Source organism: Nycticebus coucang, unplaced genomic scaffold, assembly GCF_027406575.1.
Source record: "Nycticebus coucang isolate mNycCou1 unplaced genomic scaffold, mNycCou1.pri scaffold_49, whole genome shotgun sequence".
In the NCBI taxonomy this organism is placed as follows: Eukaryota; Metazoa; Chordata; class Mammalia; order Primates; family Lorisidae; genus Nycticebus; species Nycticebus coucang.
This window is the reverse complement of record NW_026515580.1, coordinates 438,813-463,699: the sequence shown is the minus strand read 5'-3', so window position 1 is coordinate 463,699 and position 24,887 is coordinate 438,813. Positions and strand designations below refer to the sequence as shown.

General features: G+C 45.2%; 2 protein-coding genes across 3 annotated transcripts in view; both read left to right on the top strand.

The window, feature by feature from the left end:
• Positions 1 to 266: 266 nt before the first annotated feature.
• Positions 267 to 11,258, top strand: LOC128579383 (voltage-dependent N-type calcium channel subunit alpha-1B-like). 2 transcript variants are annotated; one of them, XM_053581512.1, is made up of 6 exons: positions 267 to 370; positions 2,845 to 2,974; positions 3,266 to 3,325; positions 4,404 to 4,478; positions 7,047 to 7,143; positions 11,127 to 11,258. In XM_053581512.1, exons 1-6 carry the CDS (start codon positions 303 to 305, stop codon positions 11,177 to 11,179), a joined length of 483 nt encoding a protein of 160 aa, XP_053437487.1. In that variant the 5' UTR covers positions 267 to 302; the 3' UTR covers positions 11,180 to 11,258. The 2 variants fall into 2 exon arrangements, with proteins under 2 accessions (XP_053437487.1, XP_053437486.1); XM_053581511.1 differs by having other exon boundaries at positions 4,404 to 4,510.
• Positions 11,259 to 13,481: 2,223 nt separating this feature from the next.
• Positions 13,482 to 24,887, top strand: part of LOC128579380 (putative ankyrin repeat domain-containing protein 20A4) — a 69,715-nt gene continuing 58,309 nt past the window's right edge. The window contains exons 1-5 of the mRNA XM_053581508.1: positions 13,482 to 13,719; positions 18,345 to 18,459; positions 18,620 to 18,793; positions 22,489 to 22,595; positions 23,955 to 24,089. Coding sequence (XP_053437483.1) covers positions 13,517 to 13,719; positions 18,345 to 18,459; positions 18,620 to 18,793; positions 22,489 to 22,595; positions 23,955 to 24,089 — 734 coding nt within the window. The 5' untranslated portion in view covers positions 13,482 to 13,516. The remainder of the gene's footprint in view (positions 13,720 to 18,344; positions 18,460 to 18,619; positions 18,794 to 22,488; positions 22,596 to 23,954; positions 24,090 to 24,887) is intronic.

Here is a 24,887-nt window from a genome sequence, read left to right as displayed (position 1 = left end):
GTGGGCAGCACTGGGCTTGAATCTGTTCCCACCCCAGCCCTGCCAAATCAAGATGCAAGGAGAGGCCGGCCTATCAGAGTCTCTGCACACACAGCTCAGGGACTTGGTTGTGGCTGTGGCCTGCCGTCATCCCCTCAGCCATGTCTGCGAAGCCTGCCTGGCCAGGCCTTCCTGGTGGAGAGATCATGTGATGTGGGCTGTGTGCACACCACACCCTTACCTGGTGGCTCTGTACTCTCACAGGTGGTAACGTGGACCCGGAGAGCCAAGTGGAGGGGAAGAAGGAGGTGGAAGCCGATGACATGATGAGGAGCGGCCCCCGACCCATTGTGCCATATAGCTCCATGTTCTGCTTAAGCCCCACCAACCTGTGAGTCCCTCGTTGCCCTGGCATGTGGCTGTCTCTCTTTTCCATTCATCATGACCTGCAGAGACACAGGAACCAGCATGGCCTGTAGGTGCCCTGAGGGCGCAATTGCACCCTATGCTACGTGAGCTTCTTTGGTCACTGCCATAGTCCCTTGAGACACATGCCCATGACTTTTCATGTACACGAGGACACAGACGGTTCTGTGCTACGTGCCCTGATATAGCAGTCTTGGTGATGCAGGGTTTGAACCCAGCAGCTGTAGAGCTGCTGCTCAGCCCTGCATGCTCAGCCCTACATGCTTACTCTCCTCTGCACACATAAGCCCATCTCCCTGTGTGCACACAGGTTTCATGCACCCCCTTCCATTGCACCTGTCACCCGCATGTGTATGCACGCATGCAGTATCTGTTTACTTGTTCACCTGTGTGCCTTCCCATGTCTGTCCGGCATGCATTTGCCATCCACTCATCAGTCTGGTGCTCTCATCGGTCCAACTAAAGTCCACATGGTAGACAGCACTCTAGGCACTGGAGGTGCTCAGGACCAAGGCACTGTCCTTGCTGAGCCTATGTGCCTGTGGGAGTGACAGACACCAGGCACAACAAATAAGTAAAAGACGTAATAAGACGTCCAACAGTGCATAGTGCAGGAGGAAGCACAAAATGGGGTGGAGATGCTATCCAGGTACTAAGTTAGATGGAAGGTTGGGAGTGGAAGGGAGGGTGTACAGGGGGAGCAGGGGATGTAGACAGGCAGTCCAAGGGCAGCAAAGGCAGGTTGGCCTATACCCCGTTTGTTGCTGGTCTGCCCGGCCACTCCTGTCCCAGCAGCCAGTGGTGTCTGCACATGGCTCTCCAGCACCCAATCTCCCTGCCTCCTCCCTCTCTGTTACAGCTCAGCACGTGCAGAGGCATGGTCCCTGCCACAAGGGGCAGGGAACATCCAGTAAGTTCAGCATGAAAATATCTCAATGGAGAGATGCTGGCATTGGGGAGCAGGTGGATTGTTAGTAAAGCTCTCCTAGCAGAAGAGGCACCTGTGCCAAAACCCAAAGGGCAGAAGCTCTGGGGCGGAGGAAGGATGTAGGAGGTAGTGGGCTAGGACAGAGGGTGGACATGGGAGGCAGCAGGCTGCAGGCAGTATGGACAGCGCCAAGATGAGAAGGGCTTGACTGCTGGCATCCTTTGGGGATGGACAGCACTGAGAGGTGGACATGCTCGACCTGCACCTCAGCAAGATCCTTCAATGGGGAGAATGGACAGAGATGCCGGGTGGTTGAAGTGTTAGGAAGAAATGGTGGTGGTTTGACTGGAGTAGTCAGAATGGAGAGGTTTGGAAGTCAGTTCTTGGAAGAAATTTTGGAGGCATAATCTGCAGAATTTGATGACACTTGTACTATGTGGGAGAGGAGGGGTTGTTAAGGACAGCACCAATCTCTGCTGGATGCTGGGCAGAAGGTAGTGTGCTCACCAAGACTAGCAGTGCTGCTGAGGGTCTGGATGAGAAAACCTAAGGCAACTGGAGACATCTTGTAGCCAAGTAGCCCGGAGTCTAAGTGGTAGAAACCCAGACACAGGCTGCTGAATTAGAAGGAAAAGTGTCTCTTTTAAGGAGGGAGAAATGCCATGGAGTGAAGAACTGGCAGGCTGTTGGTAGACCTGGGGGGGGCAGATCCATGGGTGTGAGGGTAGGAGCCAGGTGAGGATAAAAAGATGTGGATGGGCTCCCTCCAGAGAAGAGAGAGAAGGGGGTCTTTGGATGGAAGGTCTTGGGATGTCAATGTTAGAGGAGAGACTAGAAGGGCTAGAGGGGCAGAGAGTGTGCCTGGGATGCAGGAGGTAGAGGTGGTGCTCCTAGAGCATGTTCCTTGTGTTGGCACGAGAGACAGTCCACTCCACCTAGCCCATCTATTGCTGCCCCTTCTGTCCGCTACTCAGAGATTGGCTTTCCAACCCCCTGAGCACTTGTCCGCGCCAGTCTCCTATTTCTGTCCACACTGTTTGCTGCTGTTTTCCTGCCAGAATGGGACTTCCTGAGGTGGAGGACTTGCCTGCCCTGTTGCTTACTATGTCCCCCAGAGTTCAGCACAGGCTGGCAGAGCAGATGCTTAGTAATGTTGCATGAGTGAGTGCAGGTGAGCAAGTGGGCTTGTGTTCCTGGCGGCCCTGGGAAGGTTCCTAGGCCAGGAGAGGCCTGCCGTCTGCCAGAATGCTAGTGCTGACATCCATCCTCTCTAGACAGCAGCCAGGTGGACACCAGTGGTTATGCTGTATGGAAGTGTGGCCTGTGAGCTGTAGCCTGTGAGCTGTGGGCTGTGCAGCCTTCCCACTCCTTGTCCTGGGCTGCCCTCATGAGTACCTCAGCCACCATTGTCACCGGGCTGCTGTGCCAGGAGAAGTGGAGAAGGCTCTGGTGCCTGTAGCTGAGCCAAGTGTGCCCAGCTTGCTCACAGCCTCCATGCTTTATCCCCACAGGCTGCGGTGCCTCTGCCACTACATAGTGACCATGCGCTACTTCGAGATGGTCATCCTCGTGGTCATTGCCCTGAGTAGCATTGCTCTGGCTGCAGAGGACCCTGTGCGGACAGACTCTCCCAGGAACAATGTGAGTGGCAGAGGGGCTGGCTTCTCCCCTAACATCCTCCCTCTCTGCTATGTCTCCTCCTCAGGGGTGCAGGGCCCAACATCTGAAGGCAGGAGTAGCAGGGGTTGGGGCTACAGCCAGGGGACTAGCCCAAAGGGATGGATGCATGTCTGAGCCCTGCCTCCTAATGCCCAAGCCCACAGCTCCCAGATTGGCTATCTGCCCAGTGACTCAGAGGAGCTCGGAGCCCCTGCAGCAGCCCTGGCTCAGGCCCCAGCTTGGTGTTTGGAATAACCTTCCTTTTGGTTTCAGGCTCTGAAGTACATGGACTACATCTTCACAGGTGTCTTCACCTTTGAGATGGTGATAAAGGTGAGCTGTGTGGCCATCCCAGCTACCTGGTGTTTTGCTCATCTTCCCATATGAGATGGGGCTAAGGCTGGAGGTTAAGCCACATTCCTGGTAGCCTCTGGTGAGGGTGCACAGTGGGCGGGTAAGCAGTGAGTATATGCATACGTGTGTGAGGACATGAGAGCACCTGCTGCATGCATATGGGGTGTGTTTTGAGAACAAGAGGCTTCGTCATTCATTGAGGACCCCTTGTGCAGGATCGCCTCCCCAGCAGTGCCTGGGTCCCTGCTGCACTCCACTCCTGGAACAGGACACTTTGGGTTCAGCTCCTTCCCTAGGGCTGCTGTGTGACAGGAGGCCAAGAAGCCTGGAGAGAGCTGGGGGGCCGTGGGAAGTAGGCAGTGAAGACACAAATTTAAAAGGGGTCTGGCATTTGCCTGGTAACAGGCTCAGGGTCTGCCGCCTCACTGCAGCCTTCATTTCTGTCTCTACGTGTGGATATGAGTGTTCCCTTATCAGTGTCTGACAGGCATGTACTCAGCGTGGTTGGATGTGCACACGTGTGTGTACACCTGTGACTTCAGCATGTGTGCCCAGTGCATACTCTCAGGGTGGCACTCGGCACATCATCATGTTTCATAAATGAGGAAACAGGCTACAGAGGTCCTGGCACCTGTTCCAAGTCCCCACACAGGGAGTGGCAGAGCCAGGCCACAAATGAAAGTCCTATAACCTGGACCAGCTGCTCTTCCTGCTGCATTGTGCCGGCCCTCTGAAGGTGTGGCAGAGCATGGCCCTGCAGAGCACATGGTGGCAGACCCTCCCAGTCTCATTCAGGCTTCAGGGTGGCAGGGAGCCCAGGCAGGGTGCCAGGCTGTCATGAACTGTGACACTGGGGTCAGTGACCTTGAGTCCCTTAGAGGGTATGACCTGGACTGTGACCTCTGCCCTGGGAGGGCATGTGAGCATGTTCCGAGGCTGCAGTGAGGTCACAGACGTGCGAACCTTTGCTGAGAGGGAGTGACCCTGTGACACCAGGACCTGGCTCTACCTCTTTTCTGGAACATTATATTCACTAATGTGTGTTTCTCACCTGAAGATGATTGACTTGGGACTGCTCCTTCACCCTGGAGCCTACTTCCGGGACCTGTGGAACATTCTGGACTTCATTGTGGTCAGTGGGGCCCTGGTGGTGTTTGCCTTCTCGTAAGTAACCATATTGGCTCTGGTCTGGCTGCGTGCAGCCCCCAGAACCGTGGTACAATCGTGTTAGGGTGGCCAAGGAGAAGACCTTGAGTGTAGGGGCATGGGGTGATGTCTGTGGGCCATATGGAACTGGTCCAGCTTCCTGGAGCTGGGCTCTATGGGGCCAGGGGACCTGAGGGGACCCGAGGCCTGTCTGTCCCTGATGTCCCACAGGTACCCGGTGGTTCTAGGACTGGGTGCAGCCCCACAGGGCCCATACGAGCAGCTTTACCTGAGGTGAGCATCTGGGCCAGTGCTGTTCCCAGCCAGAATTGGAGGTCATCTTACCCTCTTGGGGTATTGGGCTGTTCCTTCTGCCTCCTTTGTGGGAATACTCCCCCTGCTGGAGTGGGGCCTAGAGAGAACTCTGTCAGGCCTTGCGTGGAGAGTGTCAGGGCCTGGGGGGACCTGGTGGGTGCAGAGGGCAGCTGTGAAGTGAGAGCCAGAGACAAGGAAGGCCCCTGACAGTCGATAGGCAACACTGGGGGCTTTGCCTTCTCTGAGCCTACTGGGAAGGCTGCACCTGCACAAAGGCCCCTCCTATCCTGCCAGTGTCACTGACTCTGCTCTTTTTGCCTCCTTGTTGCTGGACTCGGTAGGAGCACCATGGGGTAATGCTTCACTCTCTCTCCCCCATGCATCTGGCATCACAGCTCCAATGGCCTCTCTCCAGACCATTTCATCACCAGCCTCGCCTCCTGCTCACCCACATTCCCCATCTGGGCTGCATGCTGCTAGGAGCCATGTACCCAAGCCCAGTGTTTCTGTCATGCCTTGGGTTGGGGCCTAGGGCTGGACATGGTCAGCCCTTGCTGCGGCATTTCCTAGAGATCAAGGTGTCCTGGTCACGTGCTAGAGGCTGAGAATATCAGCTGGAAGGCAGTGAGGTGGCAACTTCCAGCGGTGGCCATAGGCCCCAGGATGTTGGACCTCTTAAGCTGCTTCCTCTGAGGCTCCTTTCTTGAAGTGCAGCTTCCTCCCCACTCCTTCCTGACCACATCAGTGCCCAGCCATACCCAGCTTCCCCTCTGGGTGTCTTAATGAACCCTCCTTCCATGGTAAAGGGAACGAGAACTTTGCCAGGGTGTTGGGAGGGTCCTGCAATGAGGACAGTGAAGCCAGGGATGCTGGACAGTCCCAGAAGGAGGAGAGAGGTGAGACCCAGCCAGGTGGCTTCAGAGGAAGAGAATGAGAGGCAGCCCTGAGCTGGCTATTCTGCATGGATGCCAGAGGGCTGCTCCTTCCAGACAGGCAGTGTGGCCTTCCTCCTGCTCTGCCCCACCCCAGGCCAGCGTCTGTCCTCCCTTCTCTGTCTGGCAGAGGAGGGTGGTTTGAGAGCAGGTTCAGGGGCTTCTGCAGTGATGGAAATAGCCAACTTAGAGGGGCTGGGCTTTGCCCACCTGAAAACTCAGCATTGCAGGGGAGTTTAATTGGACTCTGGGGTGTAGGCTGCTGCTGGGGCAGCAGAGGACTGGGTATCCAGACTCTCCAGCCCCATGAAGGCCTGAGACACTCTGCCCACCCCACCCAGTGGGCCCAGGAAGACCCCTAAGGATAGGACCACACACACCCATGCAGGTCATTGCCCACTGAGTAAAGAAGCCAGAGCCCCAGGTATGAATGAAGCCCACTCCATCCTGTCCACTCCTGCCCCCATGGACTAAGGGCTTTATGCTTCTGATAATAGGCTCTCCATGAAGCCTGGCCTGGCCTCGCCTCAGGTGGAGTTGGTAGGAGGTCAGTAGGTTGGCCCCCAGTGCCTGCTAGGCCCAGTTCCTGGGGCCCTGGCAAGCAGAGGCAGTACCTAGGTCTGCTCTGGCTTTTCCTGCGAGAGTCCCTGATGTGGGCACATGAACCCTGGACTTCGGAGCTTGTTTCTGGTGCCTGAGTTTTCTTTTCCCTGACTTTCTCCCTGCTCCCCTCTGTGTGAGTTTCCCTGTCCACTGCTCTGTCTGTGGCTCCCTCCCTCCTTCCTCACTCTTGGTTAATGTATGTATCGTCTCTTTCTTACTTTCCTTCCCCACTTCCCTCTTCTTTTCTGTCAGCTTTTTGTCATCTGCAATAGTGTTAGGGTGGCCAAGGAGAACTGTAAGAAGAGGCCAGACACGGCCCCCTTACCTCCCTCTGCCAGGACTGAGAAAGCAGGGGAAAAGCCCTTCCAGAATGTTGCGGTACTAAAGGGCTACAGTACTGATACAGGCCCCCTGTCCTCTGCTCCTGGAAGCTGGCTCGGGGTGGCTGTCAGAGTGTGGTTGAGGGAACTCTGGGCTCTCCCTGTGCCCCAGGTGCTGCTGTCCTGGTGCTGGTCCCAGCCTGGCCCCTGTCCTCAGATGAGGCCCCAGGCAGGCAACCATGGGAAGAGCCAAGTGGCCTGTGGTACCTGCAGGGCAAGGCCTTCCTGCTTCTGGATACAGAGGGGTGTGAGCCAGACCCTGGGGGGCTGCATGGGTGCCACTCACAACTCCACCTGTCTGCATCTGTGGTTTCTCCCTTCTAGAGGATCCAAAGGGAAAGACATCAACACCATCAAGTCCCTAAGAGTTCTGCGCGTCTTACGGCCCCTCAAGACCATCAAACGGCTCCCCAAGCTCAAGGTTAGAGCCTGGACCTGGGGTTGAAGGGTGTGCTGTGCATGTATGCACACGTGTGTGCATATATGAGCATGCATTTACGTATGTCTACTCAAATCATACACCTGCATGAAGGAGATGGGCTCACTTAGCTGCAAAACCTTACCCAAGTAGACCTTGTTCCCAACATTCCCCTTCGTTAGCCCAGCACGACCAAGGGTTTTCTTCAGTAGCCACAGTGCAGGGCCGAAGGGGATGTCCAGAGAGGTGGAGGATCATAGAGAGGAGATGATGCTAGGACACAGGCTCCAGGAAGGTTAGGATTCAGGAGATGGGCATGGCTGAGGTTGTGGACAGAGGATGAGTGTAGCCCAAACATTTGGAATTGTGCTAAAATCTAATCTTGATGGAGTGTGTGCTGGACACTGTGCTAAGTACTCATTTAATCCTCCAAATTTTTTGTGCTAGTTCCTGTTATTAATAGCTTAGAAAAGCAAGCCATGGAGCATTAAGCAATGTAGGAGCAGAGAAAAGTTTACTTAGAACGCGTGAGCCCCTTGGCACTGCGGGCTGTAGAGGACGCACGGTACCTCGGCGTGGCCGGCGACTGCTCCTGGGCGTTGTGGCTGTGATAGAACGCACAGCTCCTCAGCGCCGCCCTTTGCGAGGGGACCAGGCCTGGCGACCACCTCAGCGCGATGCCCTCAGGACACCGGGGTTCTGCGATTCCAACCCTGAGTGCGACCTTCCTGTCCCAGCCCTGCCTGCCCAGGGGCAGCTGGTGTTCAGAGAACCGGGAGGGGGAGGTTCTGGGTTGAAAATGGAGAGTGCGCTGTGTCCGAGGTCCTCACACACCGGGCGCAGAGGCCACTGGGGTTTGGGCTGGCTCGGGCTCGGCTTGGCATGATGGGTGATGGGGATGGTGGCTGCAGAATGAAGAGCGTTCTGTCCCCTGGAGTGAGGGCTGGGTTCGTTCCTGACTTTGCCTCATGGTTGATGTCTGGGGGGCCTGCGGCATGAAGAGAGTTCAGGCCCCTCAGGTCAGGGCTCCGTTTTGGATGATAATTTGGTTCAGGTGAACCTGTGGGATAGAGGGTTTGGGTTCCTAGGTGTGGCTAAAGTTAGGGTCCTTTTTGGGTGGTAATTATGGTCAGAGAGACCTGCAAGATAAAGTTTAGGGGAGTAGGGTGAAGGTTAGGGTTAGAGATCCAGGAGGGGGTCTCCGTATGGAAAATGGAAACAGAGACCACACTGTCCACCACACCGAGGTCCTCCACACATGGGTTGCAGTGTCCGCTGGTGTGACATCCACTTAGTGGCTTTTCCACACTGAAGTGACATCAGACTGTTGGTTCCCCAGCTGTGCTGACCTGGATTTGGGTCAGGCTTGGCCTTTGCAACGAAGTTTGATGTCATCACTGCTTTCCTGACAGGGTGTTGACAAGATTGTTTGTAAAAGTTGTTACTTACTGGTGCTGGTGACAGATGCCGGTAGTCCCAGCTACTGGGATGGAGGCTACGGCAGGAGGATCGCTTGAGCCCGAGTTTGAGGTTGCTGTGAGCCATGGCACCAGAGCACTCTACCCAGGGTGACAAAATAAGACTCTGTCTCAAAAAAAAAAGTCTTTTACTTCCAATTATTTTATACTTCTAGGGAACTCAAAATAGCAGCACAACGTGTTCTTTATCCTGCCTTTCATTTGCTATGTGAGATTGGCCACTGCATAAAGTACTATCAGGTGTTGGACCCAAAGCAGAGACATTGTCCTAGGTGGCGGCCGTTGACTCCCAAATCGGGAAATATCCAGTTCCTATCTGACAGTTCAATCCTGGGGCTCACTTCGCTTCATCACCTGCGGCTGCTCAGGGAGGTGCAAGTCCCAGCAGTCTGCGTACACCTGCTTCTCAGGCTTGTCAGTGCCACTTGCTTTGCAACTGTTGCTTTGCCATTTGCTCCTGTGCGTGAGTGTGGCTGTTGTTGGACTAATGAGTCTGTCATTTAAATTAAATAATGGAAGAGTGGATAAGAGATAAAATATTTTATTTTTATTTATAGAAAAGTCAGTAATTTCAAACAGCAAGGATGTCTTTTTAAAGAGCTGTTCTTCTGGGGAGGGTGTTTGGAAGTTACTTTTTTATATATAGTAAAAGTAGAAGTAATGTTATTAACTAGCATAGTATATATTAAGTAGATCTCTTTGTCTATAGATTCTAAGGTTAAAAAAATTGTTTTTGTTGTTTTGGGTGGTGCCTGTGGCTCAAAGGAGCAGGGTACTGGCCCCATATACCAGAGGTGGTGGGTTCAAACCGGGCCCCAGCCAAAAAAAAAAGAAAAAGAAAAGAACAAAATGCAAAAAAAATTTGTTGTTGTTGTGTTGTTAAAGTGGTTATATTTCTAAAGTATTTTTATTTAGACTAAATTTATAGTTAATATTTTATTGCATGTATAGAGTGTCCTTTGTCTTTGGTATTATGGAGTCTACCAACTCTATGATAGTAGAGTTTGGAAGTGAATACATCATTTTTAGATAATGGCATGTAGGCTTATCTGATTTCATCAGGGCTTGTCTAGTAGTGTCTAGTATGTAGTGGTTATTTGGGATAACAACATCCATTATCGTTTTTTAGTTTTGTTTCTGGGTTTGTATGTATGAATTTTGGGGATTTTTTGACATGGGAGCAATGGCTATGATTTCACGTATTAATTTTGGGATCATTAGGTATTTTAGTTGGAAATTAATACAATGAGCAAAGAGAGAGGAGGGCAGGCATGTTTTGTATATAGTAATATAGATAGTAATAGGAGTAACAGGAGGAGCCCCCTTCCCAACGTGGTTATTGTGTTAGGACCATCGTGTTTGTATTTTAGTGTTAAAGCATTTTTTCCTTTGAGTTTTGTTTTGGTTTATAGTTTATATTTTTTAATTGACTGGGCATCATTAGACAAAATAATATGTATCTTTGAAATTTTGTCATTTATGGTTATAACTTAGTAAGGTGTTGTTTAGTGTACTTTGATCTTTTAAGTTTTTTAAAGTGGTCTTCATTTTGTATTAACAGTGTTTCTAGCTTGAGAAGTATGATTTAAGGCTTTTGTACAGGCCAAGTGGCTAATCTGAATATTAAGACTAATAGTCATAGCGGGCGTTATAAAATGGTTAAGAAGACATATTTGGTAGAAATGAATGGGTGTCTGTGACTATGGCAGGTATTGGGGAGATGTAGTTTTTGAGTATATTAGGTGTGTCTGGTGAGTGTTGTATGTTTTGTATATGGTTTATGAAAGGTACAAGATGTGTAATAGTGTAGGGACCTCAACTGTTAAATAAAATTTGATATATTTATTATTAGGTGAATTAAATAACTTTATACATTTTTATCCTGATGGGAGGGTAGAATGTCTATCTTTTGAGTAATTGTTACAGTCTCAGTTAATTAAGCAGATAGAGGGATTTATTGTTCTAACTGGAGTTTGCTGTCCTTTTCTCTCTGTTGTGGTCCACGAATCCCAGTCATTGACTGTTTTAAACATTTCTTGATGAAAAGGGGGCAGTGTGAATAGTGGGCTCTGTAATCAGTTCTGTGAGGGCAGAAGTGGATATTTGTTTAGAGCAGTGGTTTTCAACCTTCTTTATCTCGTGGTGCACATGAATCTATATTTAAACTTTTGTGGCACACTTAAATTATGTTGATCAGAAAAAGAGTAAAAAAAAATTGTACTTTGAACTTCTTTTGAAAATAATGAAATTTAAAAATTATCATGGCACACCTAAGATCCTCTCACGGCACAGCTGTGTGCCATGGTGAACTGGTTGACAATCACTGGTCTAGTGGTTGTTTTTATATAGGCATATGTTTTGTTTTTGTAAATGCAGATATCTTGTGGTGACTAGTATTTGTAAGTGGATAGTCTCTAAAGTGTAGATTGTGGTTGAAAGGGACAGTGAACTGGTCCCCTCTTTAACAAGTTTGACGATCCCTGAAACAGAAATTGTTTTACCACATAGATATGTGCACCAGGATGTTTATTCCAGCCCAATTCTTAACTGCGAAGTGGTGAAAGCAGCCCAAATGCTCATCAACCAACATGTGGATGAACAAATTGTGGTATACGTATACTATGGAATACTATTCATCCATAAAAAAGATGGAGAGTTTACATTTTTTGTTCACCTGGATGGAAGTGTAACACATTTGTCTTAGTAAAGTATCTCCAGGATGGAAAACAATGTGTCCAATGTACTCAGTACTATTATGAAACCAATGTATAAACACTTACACACTCATATGTGTGATAAAAGACAAATATAGTCTAGTGAAGGGGAGGAGAGAGGAGGGAGAAGGGAGGGGAAGGAGGGAGGGCAATTGGCCAGAGGAGGGAGGGCATTTGGTGGGAATCTCACCTAATGTGCACAATGCAAGTGTGTATTTCAAATTAACTAAGAGTGTATTTTAAATGTCTTAACTCCCCCCCAACAAACAAATAAACAAACAAAAAATCAAGTAAACGAGGTAATGGTGACGTTAATCAGTTTAAGCATTCCACATTGTATATCAAATCATGACATAAATGTATAGAGTTATGTTTTTAATTAAAATTAATTAAAAGAAAATTAAGATCAATGAAAAATAAGAATAAATTGACTAGTGTCTCTGGGCAGAGGTGTGTTGATTGTTTAGTACTTTGACTCATAAACTGTTAAAGCAATGAAGAAAAAGACTTTACTGTTTTGATAGAATGAGAAGCAAATGCAAGTTGTATTAGATTCCTAATACTGTAACAAATTACCACAAAATCTGTTAGAATTGTTATCGTTTTGGAGCTCAGGAGTCTAAAAGTCCAGGCATTGGGTCCCTTCCCTCCCCTCCCTTCCCCTCCCCCTTTCAAAATCCTTCAATTAATCAGGTATGCAAAGCTCCTCTCAACAGGTACAAGAACACCCACAGGATCTAGGGATTAGGACAGGGACAGCTCCAGGAGAGGAGTGTGGCTGGACTAGAACTGGAGCAGCAGTCCGGTTCCACTGCGAGGCTGTAAGGCCCGCCACGCCCAGCGAGGGGCGAACCACGCGTCCCGCCGGGGGAGAGGGCGCTTGCGTGGGACCACCTGGCGGCGCGGCCTCAGCGCGCCTGCTTGAGAGAAGCCTGGGCCCCTTGGCGCCGCGGGCTGTAGAGGACGCACGGTACCTCGGCATGGCCAGCGACTGCTCCTGGGCGTTGTGGCCGTGACAGAACGCACAGCTCCTCAGCGCCGCCCTTTGCGAGGGAACCAGGCCCGGCGACGCCCTCAGGACACCGGGGTTCTGCGATTCCAACCGTGAGTGCGACCTTCCTGTCCCAGCCCTGCCTGCCCAGGGGCAGCTGGTGTTCAGAGAACCGGGAGGGGGAGGTTCTGTGTTGAAAATGGAGAGTGCTGTGTCCGAGGTCCAGCATCGCTGCCCCACGTTCCATTTGCAGGTCAAGGAGGGTGGGCCCTCAGGCCAGGCAGGCGGGATGGACAGGGACTAGGATGCCAGCCCGCTGCCACCACAGCCGGGGCTGCAACTCATTGTCAGGTGCCTGCAGTGACTGTCCAGAAATCCCAGATCTCGCGACGCCCTCAGCAGCACCGATGCAAGGGCCGGGGGCCTCAGCCTGCGCCAAGCCGGGCAGTGGACCCGGCACTAGCAGCAGCACTCAGGGGCGGAACAGGCTGCACCGCTGAACCCTGAGGTTGGTGTGTCCAGCGCTCAAGGACTCGTGTCCAGCATGCGTCCCAAGGGCCCTACCGACTCCGCGGGCCAGCTCCTGCTGGGCCCATGCTGGGAGTATGGGGTCCGCGCCCACCAGGCAGTCCGGCTGAGCGGCTGCTGCCAGGTCATTAGCCAGGCTTGACTGCAACTGAGGTGTCAGGTGCCTTGTTCCTTCCTTCTTGGGGCGCGGGCAGGTTCCTAGTTGCAGGGCTGCTCCCCACAGTCCCTGGCCCTGTCCAAACAGCAGCAAGGACAGGAAATATCCGCCTGAGCTGAGAGGGTACAGAACTCCCTAGATCCCTCCTGCACGCACCATGTGCAGCAGGTGTGCCAGGCCTGGCGGGCAGTGTACGAGGATCCTGTGGACACAGGGAGCCCCAAGGTCCAGGTCTGTAGCCACGCCCTGCACGCCCTGGCACCAGCTGCACACAACTTCCGGACGCCAGCGCGGGTCTTCCTGCGCACGCGCACTGCGGTTGCTAGCCTTCGGTTGTACCGGTCTGACCACGGAACCGCCAGGCTTGTTTCCTGGAGTTGCTGCCAGACCTGGTTAGGACACCGTCCTAGGGCTACGCTGAGCGAGAAAGCGGAGGGGAGGGGGTGGGGGAAGGGAGTCTACGGAGCCAGGAGCTCTATCTAAAAGAAATTGTTAGCTGCAGGTGGAGATGGGCAACACAGCCTTGACCCCTTTGGTCCACCAGTACTGGGACCAGAATCAGGACCCAGTCTTCTCAACGGCCGGGTATGAGGTCAAATTTAAGGACCTCAAGACTCTCCACAGAGCTGCCTACGAAGGCGACCTCTACGACATGATGGACCTGGTCCATCTGAAAAGAAATAAGTTAAATGCATATGACAAGAAGAAGAGGTAATAGGAACAGGGAGCCGGGTGGCTCGGGCTGGGGCGGGGGGGGGCAGGGTTTGGGTGGGATGGGGTTGGGGGTGGCGGCGTGGGGGGTGAGAGGTGGGGTGACCAGGTGTGAGGGGTGAGGGGTGTGAGGGGGGAGACGCCCCCTTTCATGGGCTCCCTGGGCCAGCCCTCCTGTCGCCAGGGCTCCTTAGAAACTGAGATGGGGAAGTCTGGGAGAGGTCCCGCGCCCCACTCGGGCCACCACTATGGGCAGCAGAGCAAAAGCTGAACCTCATCTGGTTTCCATTCCACTCCAGATTCCCCTTATACAGCTCTGTATTGACCTTTTTTGTTTGTTTGTTTTTTGGAGACAGAGTCTCACTTTTTTGCCCTGGATAGAATGCTGTGGCGTCATAGCTCCCCAACAACCTCAAGCACTTGTCTTGTCTCAGCCTCCAGAGTAGCTGGGACTACAGGAACTCGCCACAACACCTGGCTATTTTTAGAGATGTGGTCTCGCTCTGGCTCAGGCTGGTCTTGAACCTGTGAGCTTAGGCAATCCACCCACCTCGGCATCCAGAGTGCTAGGATTACAGACGCGAGCCCCTGTGCCCAGCCTGTATTGACCATTTTAAAGTAATTTAACCAAGAAAATTAGGTATAACCGCATTTTATTTTTGATGTACACATTTTAGAACATAATGTTCTGTATATTATGGAAAAGTACATAATGAGAGAATTCCTACAATATGTCCACCTCTGAGCTAACACATCTTTAGATCAAGTCCAATTTCCATTTTATATCGAAGTGCAGCCGTGGGTTTGCGTTCTCTACCGAGGGGGTCTTAGAAAGCAATTTTAAAGTGGTAAGATGATTGCATGTGCTTGAGTAGGAAGACTTATTTTCCTGAAAATGTGAGCTCTTTCCATGTTTATTAATTTTAAATCAGCCAAATAAAAATGCCAAAATTTTTCAATTTTTGAGTTGCATATGGTATCCGTCTTTTGTTATTGTCATGATATTAAGAAACATTTGTAATGGTGTGAATAAAGACTTGCCTATTTAGATATCAAAATGTGCTATTAAGGTCCACAAATTTTTTACTAACATTTGAAAAGACACATGAATGAATGGCACAAAATATAAAATCCAGATAGACCAAATGTATAGGAGAATTTAGAACTTGATAATGGTGACATTTTATATTATTAGCGAACAATGAATTTTTCATAACTGAGGTGTCTATTAGCTGGAAATAAAGTAGATAGATTTTTAATTCACAAAAGTAAGTTCATGGCTGGGCACCGTCAGGTCAGTGGTTAGGACCCCGGCCACATACACCGGGGGTGGGGGTGGGGTGGGGTGGTGGGTTCCAAGAACAGCATGCTAAACAAAGACCACTACAACAAATATATAGTCAGGTGTTGTGGGGGCACCTATAATCTCAGCTACTTTGGAAGCTGAGGCAGGAGAATTGCTTAAGCTCAAGAGTTTGAGGTTGCTGTGAGCTGTGACCCCACGAAACTCTACCCAAGCCAACATAGTGAGAATCTGTCTCAAATAAATAAATACATAAATAAATGTATGTTCATAATAAAATACATATTGAAAGTTTTAAATATACCAAATGAGGAAAGTACTAGGAACAAACCTAAATGCCTATTGAGATAGATACATTTTTATGGTAAGAAGCCCTTCCTGAGAATGACCTCTGAAGCAAGCTTTCTGAAGATTGTTTCAGCAAAATAAACGTTAAAACCCTCCGTATATGAGGGGAAAAAAATTAACAAAACATGTTTACAAAATATTTGCAACACATCAAATGAAAATATATCTTAATTTGGGCAGCACCTGTGGTTCAAAGTGTAGGGCACTGGCCCCATAAACCAGGGGTGGCTGGTTCAAGTCCGGTCCTGGCCAAAACTGCAAAAAAAAAAAAAGAATTCTAAAATTCTGCAAAGTACATTTTTCTTTACTGATCTACAATTGATCTATGGACCTGGGAAAAACATTTAGTGTTCTTGATAAGACAAGGACCTTAAATTAAAAAGGGAATACTTTTTTTTTTCTATCCACAAAGTTTATAAAGATGCAATGTGGTGGTACTTATGCTTTTATGTACTTATGACCTTTTAGATAGACTCCAACAAGTCATAATAAAATATTTTTATGGAGTAATTAGAAATTCATAAAATTTGACTTTCTCAGCTCTGCTTAAAGTAACACTGTATTAAGGAGAACCTACATAACATGCCTGTGGCTCAGTGAGTAGGGTGCCGGCCCCATATGCCGAGGGTGGCGGGTTCAAACCCAGCCCCGGCCAAACTGCAACAACAAAAAAAAATAGCCGGGTGTTGTGGCGGGCGCCTGTAGTCCCAGCTGCTCTGGAGGCTGAGGCAAGAGAATCGCGTAAGCCCAAGTGTTAGAGGTTGCTGTGAGCTGTGTGACGCCACGGCACTCTACCGAGGGCAGTACAGTGAGACTCTGTCTCTACAAAAAAAAGAAAAAAAAAAAAAAAGAAACTTCAATGCATCCATAGGGTAGTACAATATGTGACAGAATCCTAATCTGGCAGAAGCAGCCACTTAGGTAAGAGTGGGATATGAAGGTGGCATATGAACAGGTAGGTGTCAGCTGTCATGTGGAGGTTGAACTTTTAAGATATACAGTGAGGAAAATGTCAATTTGCTGATATGTACACATGGACTATGGCAATGTGTTAGCTGAAAATAAGCAGTTAGTGTTAGAAATTGGTATACGACTAAGATTTTTCTTTTTTTCCCTGTGATTTCTGCAGTGAACCTGTATAAGTTTTAGTAGCAACTTATTATTAATGAAATAATCCGTTCACAAGGATTATGGGATATGAATCTTACACAAGAAAAATAATTTCCCACTTTTTATTAATTCATTTATTCGAATTAGTATCCTCTGCTAACTTGTAGTCTCTTCAAAATGAATCTTTTTACCTGTATCTGTGCATGTATATTTTGTTGCGTATACATTTTATTATGCACATTGTTTTCATCATATGTATTTATTATATATACAAATAATTAAAGATTCATCATTTTATTTGTGCCCTTAAGAAAATAAAGCTTGCAAATATAAATGATTATTAATCTTGCAAAAGTATTGCTTTACTTCTTGCGTTTTTCTTTTTTCTTTCAATTGAGCTCCCTATCCATCCTTTGAATCCATTTATTCTCCAAACATAAGCTGGAAACCTCTTTGGTAGGAGACATATACTATAGCCTTTCAGGACCGTTCCATCCTAAACCATCATGTTTACCTGAGCAGCCTGAGGAAGATGAGAGGTTTAAAATTGTTGCATTAGGACTTGATCTCACATGCAGTTTTTCCTCCCTCTTGTTAAACACAGATAAAAAGATTCCTTTACTTTTGAAAAGAATAAAAGTTAGCATAAAAATAATTCCTAAAGTTAAACAATTATTTAAAAAGATATTTTAGTGACCTTTGAAATTTTATAACAGTCTTCATGACTAATACTAATCACTGGAAATATCTCCTTTACATGTCAATCAATCTAAGCACTGAATAATGAGCCACACTTTCCATTTGAATTCTGCATTTCTTTTATTTTAAATATTTTTGAAATCAAAATGAGAATTAACTTTATTTTAGTCCCAGCTACTCGGGAGGCTGAGGCACGAGAATTGCTTAAGCCCAAGAGTTAGAGGTTGCTGTGAGCTGTGTGAGGCCACGGCACTCTACCGAGGGCCATAAAGTGAGACTCTGTCTCTACAAAAAAAAAAAAAAAATTGTTGTTAATTCAGCCATCTTTTTGTCCTAGTACATTTAAAAACTAAAATTTATTTAAATGTCATTCATATAAAAATAAATGCTAGAGACCTGTGTGTGCCAAACCTCACTCACTGTAAAGCCACCATGGAATGTGCTATGCCCCATTATCTTAAGTTCAATACTGTAATTTTTAAAATGCTGCCAATTATACTTATAATCATGAATTACAAGTGGCATTCCTAAATCAGAGATGTTATAATGGAAAAAAAAAAGAAACATTATAATACAGTTGTATTTCTAATCTTTAAAACATACCACTGAGTAGATATGATTGTATCATTTTACTTTAATCAGAATGTCATCTTTCTTAGCATTCATAGTAATAGTTATAATAAACAACAATTACTGAGCTGTTATTTGTGCCAGGAAATGTTAAAAATGGTCAGCATCACAAGGGTATCCTGTAAGGTGTCCTTACTATTTCTTTTTTTTTTTGCAGTTTTTGGCTGGGGCTGGGTTTCAACCCACCACAACCGGCATATGGGGCTGGCGCCCTACTCCTTTGAACCACAGGTGCCGCCTGCTCTTACTATTTTTATTTCCATTTTATCGATGAGGAAATTAAGACACAGAAAAGCTAAGCCAAAGTGTGTCCCAAACTGAAGTTACTAAATACAAAGGCCAATGTCTTTGGATTCCAATAGGCTGTTCTTTTGTTACACAGTGAGTGTTAATATCGTTCTATCTTCACAAGAAAATTAAGGATTTGTTCTGAAAACAGGAATAAATGAAACTTAATGCTTACAACTACGTGAATGATTACATGTTTTTAGTTAGTGTGCTACAATTTTTTAAAAAGGCTCTCTCAATTTTGTAGGAGTGCTTTGCATTTGGCTTGCGTAAGAGGCTATGCCAAGGTGTCCACTATGTTGATCGACAAGGACTGCGATCTGAACATCAGAGATGCTGAAGAGAGGACACCTCTGATAAAGGTATATAGTAGCCAGATTTCAGCTTGAGATGGATTTTATTTAAACCCATAGAATAAAAATGAATTTATCTCAATTGAATATAACTAATAAGTAAAATCTGTGAAAGGTTTATATTGCATTCCTAGAACTTATGATCTATTTCTTGGTGTAAAACTGACAGGCCGTGCAATGCGAGAGACGGCAGTGCGTCACTCTCCTCTTAGAACGTGGCGCAGATCCCAACATTACGGATATCCACGGTAACTGCGCTCTCCACTATGCTGCCCACAGCGGCAATGTAGAGATTGCAACAAAACTCCTTGAACATGGTGCCGCTACAGAGATAATGAACAAGGTATAGATTAACTGACTTTATTTTGAAAATATCAGAAATACATTTGTTTTAACATTGACATATGTAAGGGTTCAATTTTCCAAGTTTGGAAACTTAAGCATTCCCTAAAATAAAATATTTTGAAATAGCTCAATTGTCAAAGGTTTCTGTTTAAAAATTGGTACTTTTGAAGGAGCATGAGAGAGTACATCTTCTTTTATGCATTTATGTTAAATATTTGAGATAACACTGAATTTGTTGAAGGTTAAATTATTTTTTTCAATTTTTTTACCATTCTGCTGTTTCTTTCTAATTATTGTAAAATAGCACAGAAAAGTCAATTTATCCTAGAAATAGGCTTTATCTTAAAACTTCAACAAAAGGAATGTATTTTACAAGAAATAGAAATCTTGCTGTTGACAGGTTTCTTAAAAAATAATTTCTAGGAACATGATTTGCCTCACATAAGCAAGGGGTAAAGAGGAAAATGGGGAAAAGGGAAAGGAGACTGATCAGAAACACACAGGCCAGTTTAAAAACTGCATGATTGGGTAAATGAGGTGAAAGCTATGTTGATTAGTATGATGTAAGCACTTCAATTTGTTCAAATAATCAACACATTGAAAATGGCATAAATGTTTTTATGATCTATATACAAAAGACTTAATAAAAAATCATTAAAAAATACATAACTGCAGGAAATTCCAATAAGAGGGTGTTTTGCATGTTTTGTCCAGTTTTTTAACATTTAAACCAGAATCTCTTTATTTTGAGGGATAATAACTCTCAGTTTGAGAGAGTTAGTGAGAGGTAGACTTGTCTAGGCATCAATTTTAGGAGAACTCCGAGAAAACCAGATTGACAATGAGTATGATGAAGTAAGAAAGAAGGAAGAACAAATAATTAACTGATCATCCTAATTTGGCAGAAGCAGCCACTTTTAGGTAAGAGTGTAAACTCTACTCTCAAGACCAGAATGTCTTGATGGGAAGGTGGGGGAGAAGGACCTTTTCTGTAGCAAAATCAAGGTGCATGTTCAGTTCACTAGTCCCTGTTCTCCCCTTCCCTAGAAACATTAAATGGAATTTTCAGTAATGACTCCACCTCTTACTCTTTCTTCTTTTTATCCAAATTCCCAAGTGGTAACATAATTGTCCATGTAGGTAGACAATGAGACAAAAGTGGTTTTCTGTTGCATTAGTTCTCCACTAGAATTGTGCAACACAATGAACTGGGGGGAATGTAAAAGAATAATTTAGAAGTCTAGGCTCTGTCCTGAAGATTTTGATTCAGAAAATATAATAAGGTCCAAGCACGTATATTTAAAAATATTTCCTTGAAGGCAGGTACATGTTCGAGGGAGAGGGAGACTGAGGTAGGAAGGATCAGTCAATCTCAGGAGTTTTTTTTTTTTTTTTTTTTTTCTTTTGAGACAGAGTCTCATTGTGTTCCCCTGGGTAGAGTACCTTGGCGTGACAGCTCACAGCAACCTCCAACTCTTGTTTAAGCAATTCTCTTGCGTCAGCCTCCCAAGAAGCTGGGACTACAGGTGTCTGTCACAATGCCGGGCTATTTTTTTGTTTTTGTTGTAGTTGTCATTGTTTGGCAGGCCTGGGCTGGCTTAGAACCTGCCAGCTCAGGTTTTTTTATATGGCCAGTGCCCTAGCTGCTGAGCTACAGGCACTGAACCAACCCAGGATTTCTTGACACTTTCTCTGACACTGTCCCTAAGAACAACACAATTTCTTCAAGACTCTGATGCACTGAGCACTTAAGTGTAATTATGAATTCACATGTATCAAAAATGTAAGAAATTTCTAGAGGCACTACTTCTCTTTCAATCTCTGCTTTCCAGTAATATTAGACTGATGTTTATGATGTCTTTTACTGCTTAAGAGGGTAAAAGGAATGTTACTGGCAGTATCTGTTAGCTTACAGAGCAACTTCTTAACCTTTTCAACCATCAATCATTTACTGTTATTGAGAGGGATTTTAGAAATTTGCTTGTGTATAGTCTTTCAATAAGTGCAGACTGACCATTTTAGTATTTCCTCTTTGTTATCATTCAGATGATTAAGTCAACAAATGTTTTTTACAAGTAGAGTTTTCTCAATCAGAATAGTAGCGAATCCTTTACCTTTTTTTTTAGTTGAAGCTGTAATATGAACTGTCTTAGCACATCTTTTAGGGCCACAGAGCTTCAGCATAATCAGGATCTCAGTTTGAAATACTGAAAACCATGAAGTTAGAATACATATAGGAATTTTTTTAAAAAAAATTATATTAGTCCTTAGTGATGGGGTCATATCTTAGAACTTAAAAAATGGCTTTTAAAATCTCTTTGTCTTTGCATCTATCAAATAATTGTTTTCCTGTTACAAAACCTATAAGCCTTTTTAAGTTAATCATGGTTGTAGTTGGATAGATGATGACATATGTTTTGCCTCAGCACCATCCCTTAAAAATGAAAATGATTTAGTGCCTTTACTTAGGCTGTAAACAATACATGTAAGTCAGTATTAGAACTTCTATTAAGAAACCATTATATTTCTGCTTTATATTTTGCCAAAAAAAACATAATTTAAAGAGAAACCAGAAAAAAATGGATTAGAAAGTTAAATATGCATTAGATTTCCATATACCATTTTCATTGAGAATAATGTTTCTCAGTGAACTTTCTAACAGCTGAGATAAAAATCGGTAATCTTTTTTTGTTGTTGTTGTTTGTTTTGTTTTGAAACAGAGTCTCACTATGTCACCCTTGGTAGATTGCCATGGTGTCGCAGCTCACAGCGACCTCAGACTCTTGGGCTTAAGTGATTCTCTTGCCTCAACCTCCTAAGTAAAAAATTGATAATCTTATAACAGGAGACATCCCATGGGCCATTTAATGATAAGCAAGAAAAGTTCATTTGAAGTCTAGCTTTTTTTCACTCAGAAAACCTTAGTGAACCATTCGCAACAGGAGTGACAGACCAATTGGCATCTGGGGTCTTGTCACCATCGATAGAAGAGAGTCCTGAGTTGGTGTACCTGGTGAAATCCTCCCCCTTTGTTGGAAAGCTTTCAAGGATCACGGAAACTCTCATTTCTCAAATGTTAGGGTTTGCCCCAAAAATGTATTGCCAAAGAGGGTTTAAGCAAATTCAAGAGATTGCTTTAATATTGGATATATAATGGAAAGTTTGGTAATATTTGTTATGCATAGATGATCATGGAAACTTTGTGTTGGGGGTACATACTTGTAAGTAGTCTTTGAAATCCAGTGTAAGAAATACTGATCTAGGGGTAATAATTTAGATCATTAACTCAGTAAAAATACTGAAAATAGTTACTACTATATCTTAGGGTAGGGGGATATAGAGATATTAATAATAGATACTGCCTCTGCCCACAAGAAGCTCTTGGTTTAGATGAGAAACAAGAAAGTATTATACTGTGGTAAATGCTGTGATAGAAGCAAAGATTCTTCAAAGCATTAAATGTCTGAACTGAGTTTTGGAGGTAACCTGAGTTGATGTGAAGAGGCACATGAGAGGTGTTTCCAAGGGAAGGAGTTTCACATTGGAAAGCACAGAGTAATGAGAAGGAAGGGTCTACTTTTTATTTATTTTCTACCTTATGTCTACAATTTTAGGACCTTATATAAAGTTTCCCACTTATAAAAGTGTATAATTTTGTCCAATATTGTATTAATTGTTTTTGCTGTATTGCAGAAAGACACCACACCACTCTTCCTTGCTCTGAAGGAAACCCATTCAGATGTGGCGGAACTTTTAATTAAGCATAAGGCAAATATACATCTCGTTGATGGATGTAGGAGGTATAGTAATTCGTTCTGTTTTTAAAACCTGAGTGGTATTCTAGAGTGGCAATAGTATCTCTCCTCAGAAATGTTAAATGAACAATAACGTTACCTCATAATTGTTGTATAGTGAAAAATATCCACACAGATCTTCAGTTACGCAGAAAAGCAGTTATTTTGACTGAGAAATATGAAGGACAGTATACAGAAGGATTTACCTTTTTTTTCAATATTGACTGATATTTGTTCGTAATTTGGTGTTTTGGTGATATATTAGCTGATAGGCTTTAGTTAGTTGTATAAAATGTGGACTTAAACTTGTAGTTTACTTTATGACTTAATATGAAATTCTTCACTCTTTCATGGTATTTTTTAACAACTGTTGCTTATATGGTTTTCCTTTAGAATGTTCTGTGTCCCATAAATAGGAGCTGGGATTCATTTTCTCTTTTGAATGACTTAGTGAGTCTTTAAGTTGTTTTCTTTAAAGAATATTGACGTTAGATTATCCTTAAGTGACTATTAATTGCTATTACCAGATCCTGTGGGTTCATCAGCTTTTTTTCCATTTTTACTTCTAGTGTAGTTCGATGTTTTAGTTTTAATTGGCATGGGCAGAAGGATGAAAACTTTAACTGGATAAACTTTTCCTTGAATAAAATAAGCCATAGGTGGGTGATAAAGTGTAAACAGAGAGGCTTTAGATTCCCCGAAGCCTGGGTTGGATTCCTGGCTTTTCCACTTGCTAGGTGTGATGTTAGGAACATCATTTATCATCAGATGTGTTTTTTGATCTGAAAAGGAGCATAATCTGCCAAGGCTTATGGTGTGTAAAGTCTTATATGTACACACACAGAGACATATACACACATACACACAGATACATATATACACACACACACACACACACAATAATTTAATGCAGTTCCTAGCACATGAATATCAGCATCAAAATCTGTAAGTACTCTGACTAAAATTATTACCATTATTATTGTTATTGGAAGCCTGCAAGTAGCTCTTACTTATTTGACCACTATCTGACTTTGAATGAAAATATATTCTATTTAGATAGGGAAGGAATGGAGAATTCTACATCTAAATCTTGCACTATGTAAGATAAGTGATCTCAGCGTAGTTTCTTGACCATTAAAGCCCTATAAATTAGCAACTTGTACTGTGTTATACCAGTGGTTAAGAGGCTTCCTTTTAGCTTCAGTGGAAATTGGCTAAAATGAACATTTCAGTACCCAAGATGTTCATGTCTGTAAGAACATTCTGCACGGACAGGCAGGATATTGAATTGGTAAAGTATATCCAATTAGTACTATAAATAACTTTTTTCGAGTTTGTAAGTGTGGGTTATCTTTCTTATTTTAGAACAGCGCTCATGCTTGCTGTACTTTGTAATTCGGAAAGCTTAGTGGATCTTCTTTTGGAGCAGAATATTAATGTCTTTGCGGAAGATTTATTTGGACGGACTATAGATAATTTTCTTCTTCCTGACTCTGAAAGGTAAGTGTACACGATAAAAGACTAATTAATGCTGGGTGGCACCCGTAACACAGTGGTTAAGGTGCCAGCCATATGCACAGGGGGTGACAGGGTTGAACGGGGCCTGGGCCTACTAAAACGACAATGACAATTGCAACAAAAAAATTTCCAGGCATTGTGCAGGCACCTGTAGTCACAGCTACTCAGGAGGCTTAGGGAAGAGAATTGCTTAATCCTAAGAGTTTGAGGTCGCTGTGAGCTATGATGACATGTCACTCTACCCAGGGGGATAAAGTAAGACTCTGTCTCAAAAAAAAAAAAAAAAAAAAAGAAAAAGAAAAAAGACCAGTTAATGTTAAATTGAGGTGTAAAATAATTATAACTATTGCAACTTGTACATCAGTTGAAATTTCATGGTTTGTTTCAGAAAGTTTTAGAATGGAAATGAGATAGCCGGAAGAAATCCAAAGGATGGAGGTGTTACAAGTAGTAATGAGTGCAGGGTTCTTAAGACTTTTAAGACCTTTGGGCAGCGCCTGTGGCTCAGTGAGTAGGGCACCGGCCCCATATGCCGAGGGTGGCGGGTTCAAACCCAGCCCCGGCCAAACTGCAACAAAAAAAATAGCCGGGCGTTGTGGCGGGCGCCTGTAGTCCCAGCTGCTTGGGAGGCTGAGGCAAGAGAATCCCGTAAGCCCAAGAGTTAGAGGTTGCTGTGAGCCATGTGACGCCACGGCACTCTACCCGAGGGCAGTATAGTGAGACTCTGTCTCTACAAAAAAAAAAAAAAAAAAAAGACTTTTAAGACCTTTAACCTTACGG

Bases quoted from the DNA above. Each gene is read 5' to 3' on its own strand.
- LOC128579383 (XM_053581511.1), top strand. From the start codon at position 303: ATGATGAGGAGCGGCCCCCGACCCATTGTGCCATATAGCTCCATGTTC. The intron at 3,326-4,403 runs GTGAGCTGTGTG...TCTCACCTGAAG, and splicing joins CCTTTGAGATGGTGATAAAG to ATGATTGACTTGGGACTGCT. The intron at 4,511-7,046 runs GTAAGTAACCAT...TCTCCCTTCTAG, and splicing joins CTGGTGGTGTTTGCCTTCTC to AGGATCCAAAGGGAAAGACA.